Raw genomic sequence first — 15,578 nt, 5'->3', positions numbered from 1 at the left:
CACACTTCAGTATTGTTCCACTGGTCCACCGAATAGGAAGTGTAGTAGAATGCAGTAGCCATCCAATGCCAGTTCAGTGTCGTTTTTTATGTACATTTACAACATTTTATTGTGCGTGCCTGTCTCCGGAGCCTTATCTCCGGCCGTGCATGCCGCTTTGCATTTTCTGTGTATCGATTTAAATTAGAAAAGGGGAGAAACTGGAGTTTTAAATTATAGGAGAAATCACTTGCGGGAGAATTGACTGCCTTATTTTTTGCTGAAACGCAAAGCCACTCTGCAGTTGATGCATTGCAAAGGCCTGTTCTCTTATTTATGGTTTTCTTTGACGTGTGTGTGTAATGTTTTTTCCCCCCTCTCGATTTGCATCCTGATTGAGAAATGCTGGAAGTAATCTCTCGTGGACAGAAACACGTAACATAACTGGTATTGTAGCGTAGTGTCTGTCAACAGATTGTGGGATGCGACGACTACCGAGGAACTTTGTTTTAGTCACTGACCATTTGGACAAATCACGCTTAAAGAGTCAAAAAGAAATCGGATCATTCTGGATCCTATTTTAACAGGTTGCACTTCAGCTCTAGTTTGTATACATGTTGACAGTTGGTACACAGTACAGTATTTCACTGCTTTTCTGCCTGTGTGTTTTTGTGGCTTTTACCGTGTGTGTAGCCCATGCCGGCATGTGCACGCATTGCTGTGTGAGAGAACATATGGATATTCAGGGTCAGCTCCTATCTGTCACTGGCCAGGCTTAATGATTTGTGACAAACGGGGCCTGACACAGGAGCAGTTCTGAGACGCTGCCTTTTACTGTCTGTCAGGGAGAGCAGAAAGGTCACACACCTGCAGAGGGAGAGAGGGAAGGACGGAGGGGGGAAGCGAAAAAGGTTGGAGAAGAGGGTGCAGACTAGAGAGAGAGAGAGAAGGAAAGAGATTAAGATGATGTTAGAAATTTAGAAAACGAGAGGGATGAATAGAGAAAACAAGATGAGGGGAGCAGAGGGCATGGAGAGAAAGAATGAGGGATAAAGAGTATAGGTAAGAAACTGAATCCCCACTTCTGATTTCTCTCGGTTGGAAGCCATTATTTGTCCAGCATTCTCCCATAACTCTTTTTGGGGTTTATTTTTTCACTAAAACTCACTGATGGGCGTGTGTGTGTGTGTGTGTGTGCATTCATGTGTGTTATTTCTCCATCTCCTGTGCTGCAGTGTGTGTGTTTTACAGTAGTGTGTTTCAGAAGTTCCCTCATTCTACCCAGCACATTAACCTCCTCTTCATCCTTAAATGTGTCCACATTCACCAGAGTAGTCCAGCGTCAAGGGATAAGGGATATTTTTTCGCCCCCCCCCCCACCCTCTCCCTTCATGGCCGACCAGGAGGGGGGATGACAAACGGGCTGTGAGCAGCCAGTCGAGAAGGACACAGATGTCAAAACCATGAATCTGGGGATGCCTGTGTACCCCTCCTGACTCGTTCTCTCTTTCTCTCTCTCTCCATCTACAGTACAGCACCCCTCCTCCCTCTCACTTTTTTCCTATTTATCTATGCTTCTCTCACCCACTCCTTTCTCTCCCACCCTTCTCTCTGTCTCTCTTTTTCTTTTTCTCTCCCCCCTTTCTTTTTCAGGCCTTTTCCATTCCTGCCCAATCAGCATCCCACTCCTCTCACCTGGCCCTCATAATTACTCACTTGCTCCAGAAATCAGGGAAAATTAAGTGACAAATCTGTCGTCGTGGGTGGTGGTGTGTGTGGCTGTTCAGCCACGGTAACACCTGCCAATCAGAGGAGCCTGTGAGACGCCCATCACATAGCTGTCCATTCAGAGTCTTTCTGTTTTTGACACAATACAACTAATGTTATTATCACAACAGAACTAGCCTACTAGTAAGTCTAGCTAACGTTACTGAAATAATGATATATATATATATATAAAATTACACTTATAGACTTATACTTGTTTGCTTGACTTTTATATTCTATAAATTGACTCTTTCAAATATTATACGCTGGCAAGTTTGCAACCGGCGCGCTGCAGTAGGGAAGTAAAGCGGAAGTGGAATCCATCACGTCCGATGTTTGGCTGTGCCCATAGCAACGTTCAAAAATGAGGTGGATAGCTTGTAACTAGGCATCAGGATATATTATAAACAGTGTAGCAGCAGCGTATATGATGATTGTCCTGTATGTGAGTGTGTGCGTGTGTAGAGTCAGAATGAATGTGTGTGCGTGTTATGTATATGAGCAAATGAAGTGTGTGTGTGTGTGTGTGTGGGTGTGTGTGTGTGTGTGTGTGTGTGTGTGTTGGAGTGTCAGTGTGTGTGTGTGTAAAATGTTCATAGATTGAGTGTGCATAGAGATTGCAATTTTTTAAATAAAGTATAAGGGTCAATGCAGATAGTCTGTGTAGACATTTTGTTAGCTATTTAGCAGTCTTATGGCTTGGGGATAGAAGCTGTTCAGGAGCCTGTTGATGTCAGACTTGATTCTCCAGTACCGCTTGCTGTGCGAAACCAGCGAGAACAGTCTATGGCTTGGTTGGCTGGAGTTTGAACAACTTTCCGGGTCTTACTTTCACACCGCCTGATATAGAGGTCCTGGATGTCAGGGAGCTCGGCACCAGTGATGTACTGGGTTGTCCGCACCACCCTCTGTAGCGCCATGCGATTGAGGGCGGTGCAGTTGCCATACCAAACAGTGATGCAGCCAGTCAAGATTCTCTCAGTGGTGCAGCTGTGGAACTTTTTGAGTATTTGAGGGCCCATGCCAAATGATGGTGGTCAGCTTGAGACGTGGGGATTACAGACTGGGACAAGGAGAGGTTGAAAATGACGTGAATGTGCTTTCCAGCTGTTCTGCGCATGCTCTGAGAACGCACCCTGGAATACCGTTCGGCCCTGCGGCCTTACAAGTGTTGACCTGATTAAAAACCTTGCTCACGTCGGCCTCTGAGAGCGTGATCACCCAGTCCCCTGGGTCACTGCACGGCTCGGTGCTGTTTTTGTCGAAGCGCACATAAAATGCATTGAGTTCGTCTGGTAGATAGGCATCGTTGGGCAGATCACGGCTGGATCTTCCTTTGTATTCCGTAATGGACTGTAGCCCTGCCACATGCGTCAGAGCTTGTGTAATAGGATTCCACCTTGTTCCTATACTGAACAAAAATATGAACGCAACAAATAAAGTGTTGGTCCCATGTTTCATGAGCTGAAATAAAAGATCCCTGAAATCTTCCAGACGCACAAAAAGCTTATTTCTCTCAAATTTGTTTACATTCCTGTTAGTGAGCATTTCTCCTTTGCCAAGATAATCCATCCACCTGACAGGTGTGGTATATGAAGAAGCTGATTAACCCTTAGCCTACAATTTCCACGCCCACGCGGAAATCAAATTAACAAAATACAATAATCCCCATTAAAATCCATCTGTTTAAACTAGAGATATCAGTTTTTTTGCATGTGCTGTGTCTCAATCCACCGCCCTGCCAATATCGCCCTTCCGCATCTGCGATGAAAGGTGGCAGAGCTAAAGCGGCGTTTGTCAGACCATGAGACATCCCGAAAATCAGTCTTCTCACAAAAACGTCTGTAGCGTCCGAAAGGTTTAACCTACAAATTAGCTATTTGATCCTTGGTATGACGATCTTAAAACAATTCCATATGTTAGCTTAGAACTGCGTCGTAAACTACTTCAGTGGGCAAATGCTCACCTTCGATGGCTACTGGCACGCTGGAGAAGTGTGCTCTTCACGGATGAATCCCGGATTCAACTGTACCAGGCAGATGGCCCGTGTGGGCGAGGGGTTTGCTGATTTCAACGTTGTGAACAGAGTGCCCCATGGTGGCGGTTGGGTTATGGTATGGGCAGGCATAAGCTACGGACAACGAACACAATTGCATTTTATCGATGGCAATTTGAATGCACAGAGATACCGTGACGAGATCCTGAGGCCCATTGTTGTGCCATTCATCCGCTGCCATCACCTCATGTTTCAGCATGATAATGCACGGCCCCATGTCGCAAGAATCTGTACTCAGTTCCTGGAAGCTGAAAATGTGAAATCCATAGATTTGGGCCTAATGAATTTATTTCAATTGACTGATTCCCATATACAGTGGGGAGAACAAGTATTTGATACACTGCTGATTTTGCAGGTTTTCCTACTTACAAAGCATGTAGAGGTATGTAATTTTTATCATAGGTACACTTCAACTGTGAGAGACGGAATCTAACACAAAAATCCAGAAAATCACATTGTATGATTTTTAAATAATTAATTAGCATTTTATTACATGACATAAGTATTTGATCACCTACCAACCAGTAAGAATTCCGGCTCTCACAGAGCTGTTAGTTTTTCTTTAAGAAGCCCTCCTGTTCTCCACTCATAACGTGTATTAACTGCACCTGTTTGAACTCATTACCTGTATAAAATACACCTGTCCACACACTCAATCAAACAGACTCCAACCTCTCCACAATGGCCAAGACTAGAAAGCTGTGTAAGGACATCAGGGATAAAATGGTAGACCTGCATAAGGCTGGGATGGGCTACAGGACAATAGGCAAGCAGCTTGGTGAGAAGGCAACAACTGTTGGCGCAATTATTAGAAAATGGAAGAAGTTCAAGATGACGGTCAATCACCCTCGGTCTGGGGCTCCATGCAAGATCTCACCTCGTGGGGCATCAATGATCATGAGGAAGGTGAGGGATCAGCCCAGAACTACACAGCAGGACCTGGTCAATGACCTGAAGAGAGCTGGGACCACAGTCTCAAAGAAAACCATTAGTAACACACTATGCCGTCATGGATTAAAATCATGCAGCGCACGCAAGGTCCCCCTGCTCAAGCCAGCGCATGTCCAGGCCCGTCTGAAGTTTGCCAATGACCATCTGGATGATCCAGAGGAGGAAAGGGAGAAGGTAATGTGGTCTGATGAAACAAAAATAGAGCTTTTGGTCTAAACTCCACTCGCCGTGTTTGGAGGAAGAAGAAGGATGAGTACAACCCCAAGAACACCATCCCAACCGTGAAGCATGGAGGTGGAAACATCATTCTTTGGGGATGCTTTTCTGCAAAGGGGACAGGACGACTGCACCGTATTGAGGGGAGGATGGATGGGGCCATGTATTACGAGATCTTGGCCAACAACCTCCTTCCCTCAGTAAGAGCATTGAAGATGGGTCGTGGCTGGGTCTTCCAGCATGACAACGACCCGAAACACACAGCCAGGGCAACTAAGGAGTGGCTCCGTAAGAAGCATCTCAAGGTTCTGGAGTGGTCTAGCCAGTCTCCAGACCTGAACCCAATAGAAAATCTTTGGAGGGAGCTGAAAGTCCGTATTGCCCAGCGACAGCCCCGAAACCTGAAGGATCTGGAGAAGTTCTGTATGGAGGAGTGGGCCAAAATCCCTGCTGCAGTGTGTGCAAACCTGGTCAAGACCTACAGGAAACATATGATCTCTGTAATTGCAAACAAAGGTTTCTGTACCAAATATTAAGTTCTGCTTTTCTGATGTATCAAATACTTATGTCATGCAATAAAATGCAAATTAATTACTTAAAAATCATACAATGTGATTTTCTGGATTTTTGTTTTAGATTCCGTCTCTCACAGTTGAAGTGTACCTATGATAAAAATTACAGACCTCTACATGCTTTGTAAGTAGGAAAACCTGCAAAATCGGCAGTGTATCAAATACTTGTTCTCCCCACTGTATGAACTGTAACTCAGTAAAATCTTTGAAATTGTTGCATGTTGCCTATATATTTTTGTTCAGTGTATATTGTCCTTTTATATTGTCTTTAGTGGCACTTCTTGTACTTGTTCGTGTCCTCAGCCATAGCCTCGGCGTTGGCTGCGATAGTCTTATATGCGATAGCCCTGTCTTTTATCTTAGCACCAACCTCTGTGTTAATGCAGGGCTTTTGTTTGGGGAAGTAGCGAACCATCATTGTGGGGACAACGTCGGCGATGCATTTCCTAATGAAGCCGGTGATGGAGGTGGTTAGCTCGTCAGTGCTATAGGCGAAGTCCCGGAACATATTCCATTCAGTGCTAGCAAAGCAGTCTTGTAGCATAGCCTCCGAAACGGAGGACCATTTCTCAATGGAGCACATCACGGTTACTTCCTGTTTGAACTTCTGCTTGTAAATAGGAAGCAGCAGTATAGAGGCATGATCTGATTTACTAAAGGGGGGACGATGGAGGGCTTTGTATACTTGCTTGTGGGTAGAGTAACAGTGGTCTAGGACTTTATCGCCCCTAGTTGCGAAGGAGACGTGTTGATGGAAGTTTGGCATTAATTGTCTTAATGTCGCGGAATTAAAATCACCAGGAACAAGGAAGCAGCCTCGTGTTCATGGTTTCCTTCTTGTTTATAGCCTCGCACAGTTCGTTAAGTGCCATCTTGTTGTTTTTATTGTCCTGAGGTGGAATATATACAGCAGTCACAAAACAGATTGTGTTGTTTTGTTGTTTTATGTTGTATTACAGGAACTTGATGGATTTTGTTCATGAGATGCAGCATAAAACATAGTAAAGCAAATGTGGAAAAACATTTTGACACCTTTTAAGGTGTTTCCTAACACCTTTTGATCTAATTATTAGTATTTAGGAATGTTTCAATTAAAACAAATTCAGAATTATGGTAGTATGACGTGTTTTAGTTGCATAAATGAGTATGACCAAATTAAAAGATAACAAAAATAATACTCTTAATGGTACTGTGAGTTTGGTTCAAATGTTAAAAAAGTTACGTTTCACTTTAACTGTAGTTTGTCAGTTTTCATTTAAATTCATTTAAAAAAAAATTGCATTGTAAATTCTACATGTTCACAAGATCTCATCTGTTGAATCATTCTTGCCATCCTACCCAACTACATACTACTGTTTTCCTGTAATCTTTCCTTTCTTTTTAAAATAATGTGCATGTATCCATTTGCAGCACCAAAGTATTGAAAAAAACAATCCATGGTTGTCAGGGGTTCACTATTTTTCTCGGCACTGACTGTGTACACATGGTATATGGTTTCTCGTCCATGGATTTCACAATGAGTTGTACAGTGGACAGCACTTGTTGCAATAAAAACGAGACATTCTGCTGTCTGTAGCTTCCCGCCAGTCAGTGTGTGTGCGTGTGTCATATACAGTCTACTCTTTGAGATTGTGTTTGTGACAGTAGGTTATTCTGTGACAACTTTGTAGTGGTTATATGTCTTTCTTAAATTCTAGCACTTTAGCAAATGACTGTAATGTCCCTCCACGGTGGGAACAGCCATGGCCCCAAGCGCTTCAACCTCTGCCAAATCACCAAGCAGATTAACCACTCAGATAAACACATTTTAGATGTTTAACGTTTACAAAACACATTAAGACTCATGTTTAATGTTCATTTCAAATTCATGGTTTAATGTTTATAGAATACATTCAGATGGGGTTTAATGTCTTAGTATTTTTCTGAGCCTGGTTTGGCTCTGTGGCTGTATCGAGGTGAATTACTCCCTTGATTTAATTCTGAGTTGCAGGAATGTGTTTTTAAAAATAATACTTTTTAAATACTTAAAAAATAGATTCTACAACAAGCATGTTTTGTATTTCTGTCCCAGTCATAAACATGTGTCGTAAACAAGGTCATTATTGACAGAAAATAGTGTAAAAAGTAGGACAGAGCGGCCATAAGGGTCTGGTATTTGATGGATATCCTCGTTACTGGTGCTTTATTAAATGGATGCCGAGTCCCACACCCACAGCAACTAGGACACCAGAGTCTCTTATAATGGGGTTTCAATCTGAGAGTTAAATTCATGTCAAATGTGTTTCGTACTGTTAGGGTAATGTTTGTAATAACTTCCTTTCCTCTTTTGTAACTGGTATGAGAAATTGGTAAACATATGGTAAGCAAAATATGGTAACAAGTAATACAATCTAGTCAAATCCATGATTACTGTTGTACCTGCCTCATAACCTGATATACAGTATACTGTACCCTTAAATAAATAAAAAAATAGAAAACATTTCCCACCATAAAGACATAGTGTAAAGGTCAATTTCAATCAGGTGTGTCGGGGTGTGAGCCCCAAATCCTGACTCTTCAGGATTTCCCACACAACACCAGACTAGCAATTAATATCAGTATGATTAAAGGTCCCGATCGTGCACGCAACCACAGCATTGATAGCAAGTCAGGAATTCAGATTCAGCAGTGGAATCAGGGGGAAAAGGCATCCAACTCAAAGCCAGACTCCTCAGAACTCTTAATTAATAAATAAGTGACATAGTCGCCCAGTGCCTTTAGCTTTCTGTCATTTTAGAACACACACTGTGGTGGTCATCTCCACCATAGACTGAGGCTGTGTCCGAAATGTATCTTGCCTTCTACTTACTAAAACTACATACTGTGTACTAATAGTGCTACAGTGGGTATAGAAAGTCACCACCCCCTTTCAAAATGTTCACCTTTTGTTGCCTTACAGCCTGAAATGAAAACACATAAAATCTAACTTTTTCTGGCATTATTTACACACAGTAACCCACAATATCCAAGTAAAAAAAAAAAAAAAAAACTCTGACAATGAATTACAAGTAAAACAGTAAAATACCCTATTTGGATAAGTGAACACCCCCCCCCCCCCTTAGAATTGCAATTGCAAACTTGCTGAGGTATAACCAACCACCTTCCAGATCACAAATCAAGCTAATTGGCTTCCATCTGTGATCAATTGTAGTGACTTTGATTAGTTCAGAATAAAAGCAGTTGTTCATAGAGGACTCCACTGCTTAGTAGCGCAATTCAAAGCAAAAAATCCACTATGGGCGGAAAGGTACTTTCAAAAGATCTACGAGATAAAGTTGTGGAAAGGCACAAGTCAGGGGATGGAAATATATAAAAATTTCAAAGGCTATGTTTATCCCTCGGAGCACAGTTAAGACCATTATTAAGAAGTGGAAGGCGTATGGCACCACCCAGACCCAGCATAGATCAGGCCGTCCCTCCGAACTGGATGTCCGGGCAAGGAGGAGACTGATCAGAGAGGCTACCAAGAAGCCAATGGCGACTTTGAAGGAGCTTCAGGCCTTTATGGCAAAGACTGGTCAACCACAATATCACAAGTGCTCCACAAATCTGGCAAGAAAAAAAAGCCACATCAAGTCTCGTTTGAGCTTTGCCAAAATGCACATTGTAGATTCCGAGGCCAAGTGGCAAAAGGTGCTGTGGTCAGATGAGACCAAAATTGAACTTTTTGGCATGAATGCAAAACGATATGTCTGGCGAAAACCCAATACATCTTTCCACCCAAAGAACACCATGCCTACAGTAAAGCATGGCGGTGGCACATCCTGTTGTGGGGGTGTTTCTCTTCAGCAGGAACTGGAGGATAGAAGGGAAAATGGACAGTGCAAAATACCGACAGATTCTTGAGGATACCCTGCAGCCCTCTGCCAGGAAGTTGAAAATGGTAAGATGGACCCAAAGCACACCGCCAAAGCAACCGTACAGTGGCTGAAGGACAAGAAGGTGAATGTCCTTGAGTGGCCTAGTCAGAGCCCTGACCTAAATCCCATCGAGAATCTGTGGAATGACTTGAATAGTGCAGTCCATGAGCGGTCACCATGCAATTTGACTGAGCTTGATCAATTCTGCAAGGAAGAATAGGCAAATATTGCACAGTCTAGGTGTGCAAAGTTAGTAGAGACATAATTCAAGCAAAAGGTAGTTCCACCAAGTATTAACTCAGCGGGGTGTTCACTTATCCAAATAGGGTATTTTACTGTTTTAATTGTAATACATTTTCAGAGTTTTTTTAGATAATTTTTTTTACTTGGCTATTGTGGGTTACTGTGTGTAAATAATGCCGGAAAAAGTTAGATTTTATGTGTTTTCATTTTAAGCTGTAAAGCAACAAAAGGTGAACATTTTGAAAGAGGGTGGTGACTTTCGATACCCACTGTAAATACTATTTAGAATGTACTGTTTAGTAAAATGTATGCAGTAAGCAACAAATATCAACATACTAATCTAATGCGCAATTGCGTTGTTTTCCGCCATTCGTTAATTTTGGTACAGCCTGTCCCCTTATCTGATTGTCAGCTGTTGTCAAACACGGTTGGTCTGAAAATAAGATTTTTTTTCCTTAATAGCATGCAGCAAATTTGTACTATATTAAAAGCCTAAATGAGTATGGCATCCTGGCATTTAAAGCATACAACATTTTTGAAATGTCACATAGTATAAAACATTATATTTTCGCATACCCAAACGGCCTACTATTTAGGATGCAAGTACGGATATCTGGACTTGGCCATATATCTCCACTCCCTCCCCTATAGGGATGGATGGGCACGGTTAATCGAAAATCAGGAGTGATTGTTTTGTTTTCAAGCTCATTTTCTATCTCATGGGCTATGGTTTATGGGTACGTTTTACATGAAAAGGCATTTTAGTATCATAGCGCATTTTCCCCACTTCAAATAGCGATTAGCCTAGTACATGTACGAACCAACAGAGGGTCCACAACACAAGAAACAGATCAATGCAAAACACTCAGAATCAGTTATATGATGGCGAACAGCAGACTCTTTCACTGTTAGTTTTTGACTAACAGTAGCTTAGGCTATCGATATAACACCTTGAAAACAACAGCACATTGTCTGCTGTTGTGGCATTTTGTGTCATTCTGATTGGTGATGAGAGTAGAGGATTTCTTTATTTATTTTTCTTAATTTTGACTATCCGAAAAAAATAGTGAAATAATGTCAAATGACCATCCCTACTCGCCTATCACTCTTCTCCTCTATGTTCAGTCTATCCATACATCTCACCCTCTTACTCTCTTTTTAGTCTACCCAGATCGTTGCACCATCAGCCTGGCTGCAGTGGGCGACACGGAGAAGCACCAGGGCCGTATTGCATTCTGGGATGATGTATACGGGTTCAAGATGGCGTGCATGAAGAAGGCCGTGGTGCCAGAGGCCGTGGTGCAGGTCCTCAAACCAGACACACTCATCTCTAAGCCTGCAGTCATACAGGTACACACACACACACACGGTATATAGAAAGGAAAAAGGTTACAGAAATAGAGTGGGTGTAGAGGGGGAATACAGAGCGAAGGAGAGAGAGTTAGTCGTAAAGAGAGATCAGTCCCTGGAGGCAGGTTGTTGTGTGTGTGTGTGTACGTGTGTCAGAGCTGTAGCGCTGGGTGATTGATAAATCTAATCCTTGTTTAAGTTCCTCTTTAGGAAACTTCATTACTCTCTCCCCCCTGCAGATGGAGAGGCGCTCGCTGAGCTGATGGAGAAAACACACACACACTGCAGAGAGACTACACATACACCCACACACCGCAGGGAGAGTACAACACACTCACTAATACATACATATTACAAGCACAATCATCCTCACAGATCCTGCACTTATATACACACACATTGCGCTTCCTAATGGACTTTCTATATCACACACACAAATGAGAGCATTGATTCCTTTTTAAAACCATTTTTGATCATATTCTGTCATTTCCGTGGACGCTCCTTCCTCTACCCATCCTCCATTTTGTTAAGTAGCATGTTCTTTCCCACGTCTCTCCCATGATGAACGAGCGGAGCAAGTGAAATAATGGAATTTGAATCCTCTAATCGATAGTTTCTCCCCTCCAGTGAAAAATGGACAGCTCCCCCTCGTCCCAAATTGCATGGATTCTCGTCCATTGCCTCCCTCTGATACGATCCAATAACATTCCATTAAGGATGGTCAGAACGGCGTAAAATTAAGCGCCTGTCTCTCAGGGAATTGCAAATCCCTGTTAAAACAGTTATGGCTTTTTTCCTCTCACAATGTTAAGGAATGTGCTTTAGAAATTGAAAAGGGGTGTAAAACCGTCCCTAGTTGTTGTACTTGTGTAATGTACAGTACCAGTCAAAAGTTTGGACACACCTACTCATTCAAGGGTTTTCTTAATTTTTTATTTTTTTTACATTGTAGAATGATAGTGAAGACATCAAAACTATGAAGTAACACATATGGAATCATGTAGTAACCAAAAAAGTGTTAAACAAATCAAAATATATTTTATATTTGACATTGTTCAAATAGCCACCCTTTTTCTTGATGACAGCTTTGCACACTCTTGGCATTCTCTCAACCAGCTTTATGAGGAATGCTTTTCCAACAGTCTTGAAGGAGTTCCCACATATGCTGAGCACTTGTTGGCTGCTTTTCCTTCACTCTGCCGTCCGACTCATCCCAAACCATCTCAATTGGGTTGAGGTCGGTGGATTGTGGAGGCCAGGTCATCTGATGCAGCACTCCATCACTCTCCTTCTTGGTCAAATAGCTCTTACACAGCCTGGAGGTGTGTTGGGTCATTATCCTGTTGAAAAACAAATGATAGTCCCTCTAAGCCCAAACCGGATGGGATGGCGTATCGCTGCAGAATGCTGTTGTAGCCATGCTGGTTAAGTGTGCCTTGAATTCTAAATAAATCACAGACAGTGTCACCAGCAAAGCACCCCCACACCATAACACCTCCTCCTCCATGCTTTACGTTGGGAACTACACATGCGGAGATCATCCGTTCACCCACACCGCATCTCACAAAGACATGGCGGTTTGAACCAAAAATCTCCAATTTGGACTCCAGACCAAAGGACAGATTTCCACCTGTCTAATGTCCATTGCTCGTGTTTCTTGGCCCAAGCAGGTCTCTTCTTCTTATTGGTGTCCTTTAGTAGTGGGTCTTTGCAGCAATTCGACCATGAAGGCCAGATTCACACAGTCCTCTATGAACAGTTGATGTTGAGATGTGTCTGTTACTTGAACTCTGTGAAGCATTTATTTGGGCTGCAATTTCTGATGCTGGTAACTCTAATGAACTTATCCTCTGCAGCAGAGGTAACTTTGGGTCTTCCATTCCTGTGGCGGTCCTCATGAGAGCCAGTTTCATCATAGCACTTGATGGTTTTTGCGACTGCACTTGAAGAAACTTTCAAAGTTCTTGAAATGTTGCGTATTGACTGACCTTCATGTCTTAAAGTAATGATGCTGTCATTTCTCTTTGCTTATTTGAGCTGTTCTTGCCATAATATGGACTTGGTCTTTTACCAAATAGGGCTATCTTCTGTAGACCACCCCTACCTTGTCACAACACAACTGATTGTCTCAAACCCATTAAGAAGGAAATAAATTCCACAAATTAACTTTTAAGAAGGCACACCTGTTAATTGAAATGCATTCCAGGTGACTACCCCATGAAGCTGGTTGAGAGAATGCCAAGAGTGTGCAAAGCTGTCATCAAGGCAAAGGGTGGCTATTTGAAGAATCTGAAATATAAAATATATTTAGATTTGTTTGACACTTTTTTGGTTACTACATGATTCCATATGTGTTATTTCATAATATAATAATAATAATAATAATATGCCATTTAGCAGACGCTTTTATCCAAAGTGACTTACAGTCATGCGTGCATACATTTTTGTGTATGGGTGGTCCCGGGGATCGAACCCACTACCTTGGCGTTACAAGCGCCGTGCTCTACCAGCTGAGCTACAGAGGACCACATAATTTTGATGTCTTCACTATTATTCTACAAGGTAAAATATTTAAAAAAATAAAGAAAAACCCTTGAATGACTAGGTGTGTCCAAACTTTTGAGTGGTAGTGTATGTCGTGGCAAAATTACAACTTTTGTTATGCACATGCGCTGTATGAGCCTTAAACCTGTACATTTCCACTGCCTGTTTGAAGCTCTTGTAAGAAGGAGCTGGTATTTTTCCACTCTGCCTCTGTTCAACTTAGTCACACGGTCAAGACAAAGACCTTCTGAGAGTGACCACACTGTCTCAGCCCATCCTGTTTCTTCTCATATCTTTGAAGGGCACAGCTGTGTGGAGATTTGAGGTGAACAGAGGCTGGCTTGAACAGAGAGGAGTAACGGAACTAACGTTGTCACTTGTTTGTGCGCTATTACCCGATACACATAGCCACAAGAAGAAAACTAGGTAGCTTATGATGCCGGGGAGGGGTGAAACCAGCCATGACTAAGCATTTTTAGGTCCACTATATAAGACATCAGCATTTCCTGTTTGTGGGGCTCTCAACGAATCACCTACGGGTGGTACGTTGACCAGCTCCATTATTGCAATAATTAACTGATATTAAATAAAGATGATTGTTTGAAGAAATGACAAAGTCTCTCTCACTTAGTTAGAATTTCCATGACATGTACAAACTTTTTTTAAGCATGGAAGTCCTTTGTTGGGGGTCAATCCTCTTGTTTTGGCCTCTGTTGTGGTAAGTATTCTGTTTTTGGGGAATTGTACTCAAGAACAGGGGGAATGCAATCACCTTGAGTACAAGTGCTTAGTTGTTTTGTATCGCTGATACTTCACTGTTCTTCTGTTTCTTGCTTGAGAAGACCAAAAGCGTGTTCTAATTTCCTGGTTTGTTTGATTACAGAATGTGAAAGTGTGAGTGTGTATTGATCTTTTGTCTGTGGACTCCTCTCCCCAGGGGATCGATTGTAACGCAGTGTGTCTCTCCGAGCTGGAGTTTACGTCAGACTTCTGCCTAAAGATAACAGACAGCACAGACTGCACGGTGAGTCGCGCACGTATACACGCACACACACACCCCCCTAACTCAATCTTCTGAGTTAATCAAGGCTGTCAGCTGTGAGGATTGATCACAGGTGTGGTGATAAATGGGGCCGGCTAATTGGCTAGGAAGGGTCAGGTGGGTGGGACACCAATGTGATTGATAGACAATCCTCCTGATCCCCAGGTGTGGCTGACTACATGCATGTTGCGTCGCGTGTGAAGGGAGTTTGTCACACCAGGGAGATCGTGTTACATACGGGGTGTGTTCTTTCTGTACCTTAAATATAAACATGTAATGCATATTTAATATTTATGTTAAAATGCACATTTTGGTGCCTTCTCCAATTTCTAATTAGGCCAAAACTACAGTGGGGTGGTGGACATTTGGGTCATGTTAAATATGGCACAACTTGGTATTTTGCAGCAGTAATTGAGCGCTCTTATAGGACAAGTTCAGGTAGTACCTCCCCATTTCAAAACGTTCTGCCCCATTTCATGCCTACTGGGAACTGCTGTCTCTTATCTGTCTCTTATCCCAAGTACAAACCACTGTCGTTGTGCCCTTGAGCAAGGCACTTAAACCCAAAATACATTGAGGTGTGCTGCAATGTGGCTGACCCTGAGCCTCTCATGGGGTGTTGGGGGAAAAGGCAGAAGGAAAATGTACATTCTAACCAAATGGCGTATCCAATTAAATAATCTAACACTAACAGCTCTAACACACCTGATAAAACTGGTCTGATAGTGATAACCATGATTCTTTTTTTAAAGTTTTTTTTTAAACATTTGCGTTAGTGCTGCAGTGGAGCAAAAGCCCACACTTACAGTCGCTTTCAGGACCGGAGTCAGAGACCCCTTGTTTAAATCTTCTCCGTAACGAATCTTAGGCACTAGGCAGGGGGTAGATGATAGTTCACTCTGTACGGTGAACTGTCATCCACCTATCATCTAGTCTATTCTGTACGGTGCTGGCAGGCA

The 15,578-nt window shown here is 42.5% G+C and overlaps 1 protein-coding gene across 2 annotated transcripts in view; it reads left to right on the top strand.

Annotated features, from left to right (window-relative positions):
* Positions 1-15,578, top strand: part of LOC121582252 (protein arginine N-methyltransferase 3) — a 131,190-nt gene that overhangs the window by 65,296 nt on the left and 50,316 nt on the right. For both annotated transcript variants that reach the window (XM_041897928.2, XM_041897927.2), the window contains exons 12-13: positions 10,846-11,033; positions 14,515-14,601. In XM_041897928.2, coding sequence (XP_041753862.2) covers positions 10,846-11,033; positions 14,515-14,601 — 275 coding nt within the window. The remainder of the gene's footprint in view (positions 1-10,845; positions 11,034-14,514; positions 14,602-15,578) is intronic.

Source organism: Coregonus clupeaformis, chromosome 15 (assembly GCF_020615455.1).
Source record: "Coregonus clupeaformis isolate EN_2021a chromosome 15, ASM2061545v1, whole genome shotgun sequence".
Classification (NCBI taxonomy): Eukaryota; Metazoa; Chordata; class Actinopteri; order Salmoniformes; family Salmonidae; genus Coregonus; species Coregonus clupeaformis.
Note: the sequence above shows the minus strand (reverse complement) of the source record. Positions and strands in the feature narration are given on the sequence as shown.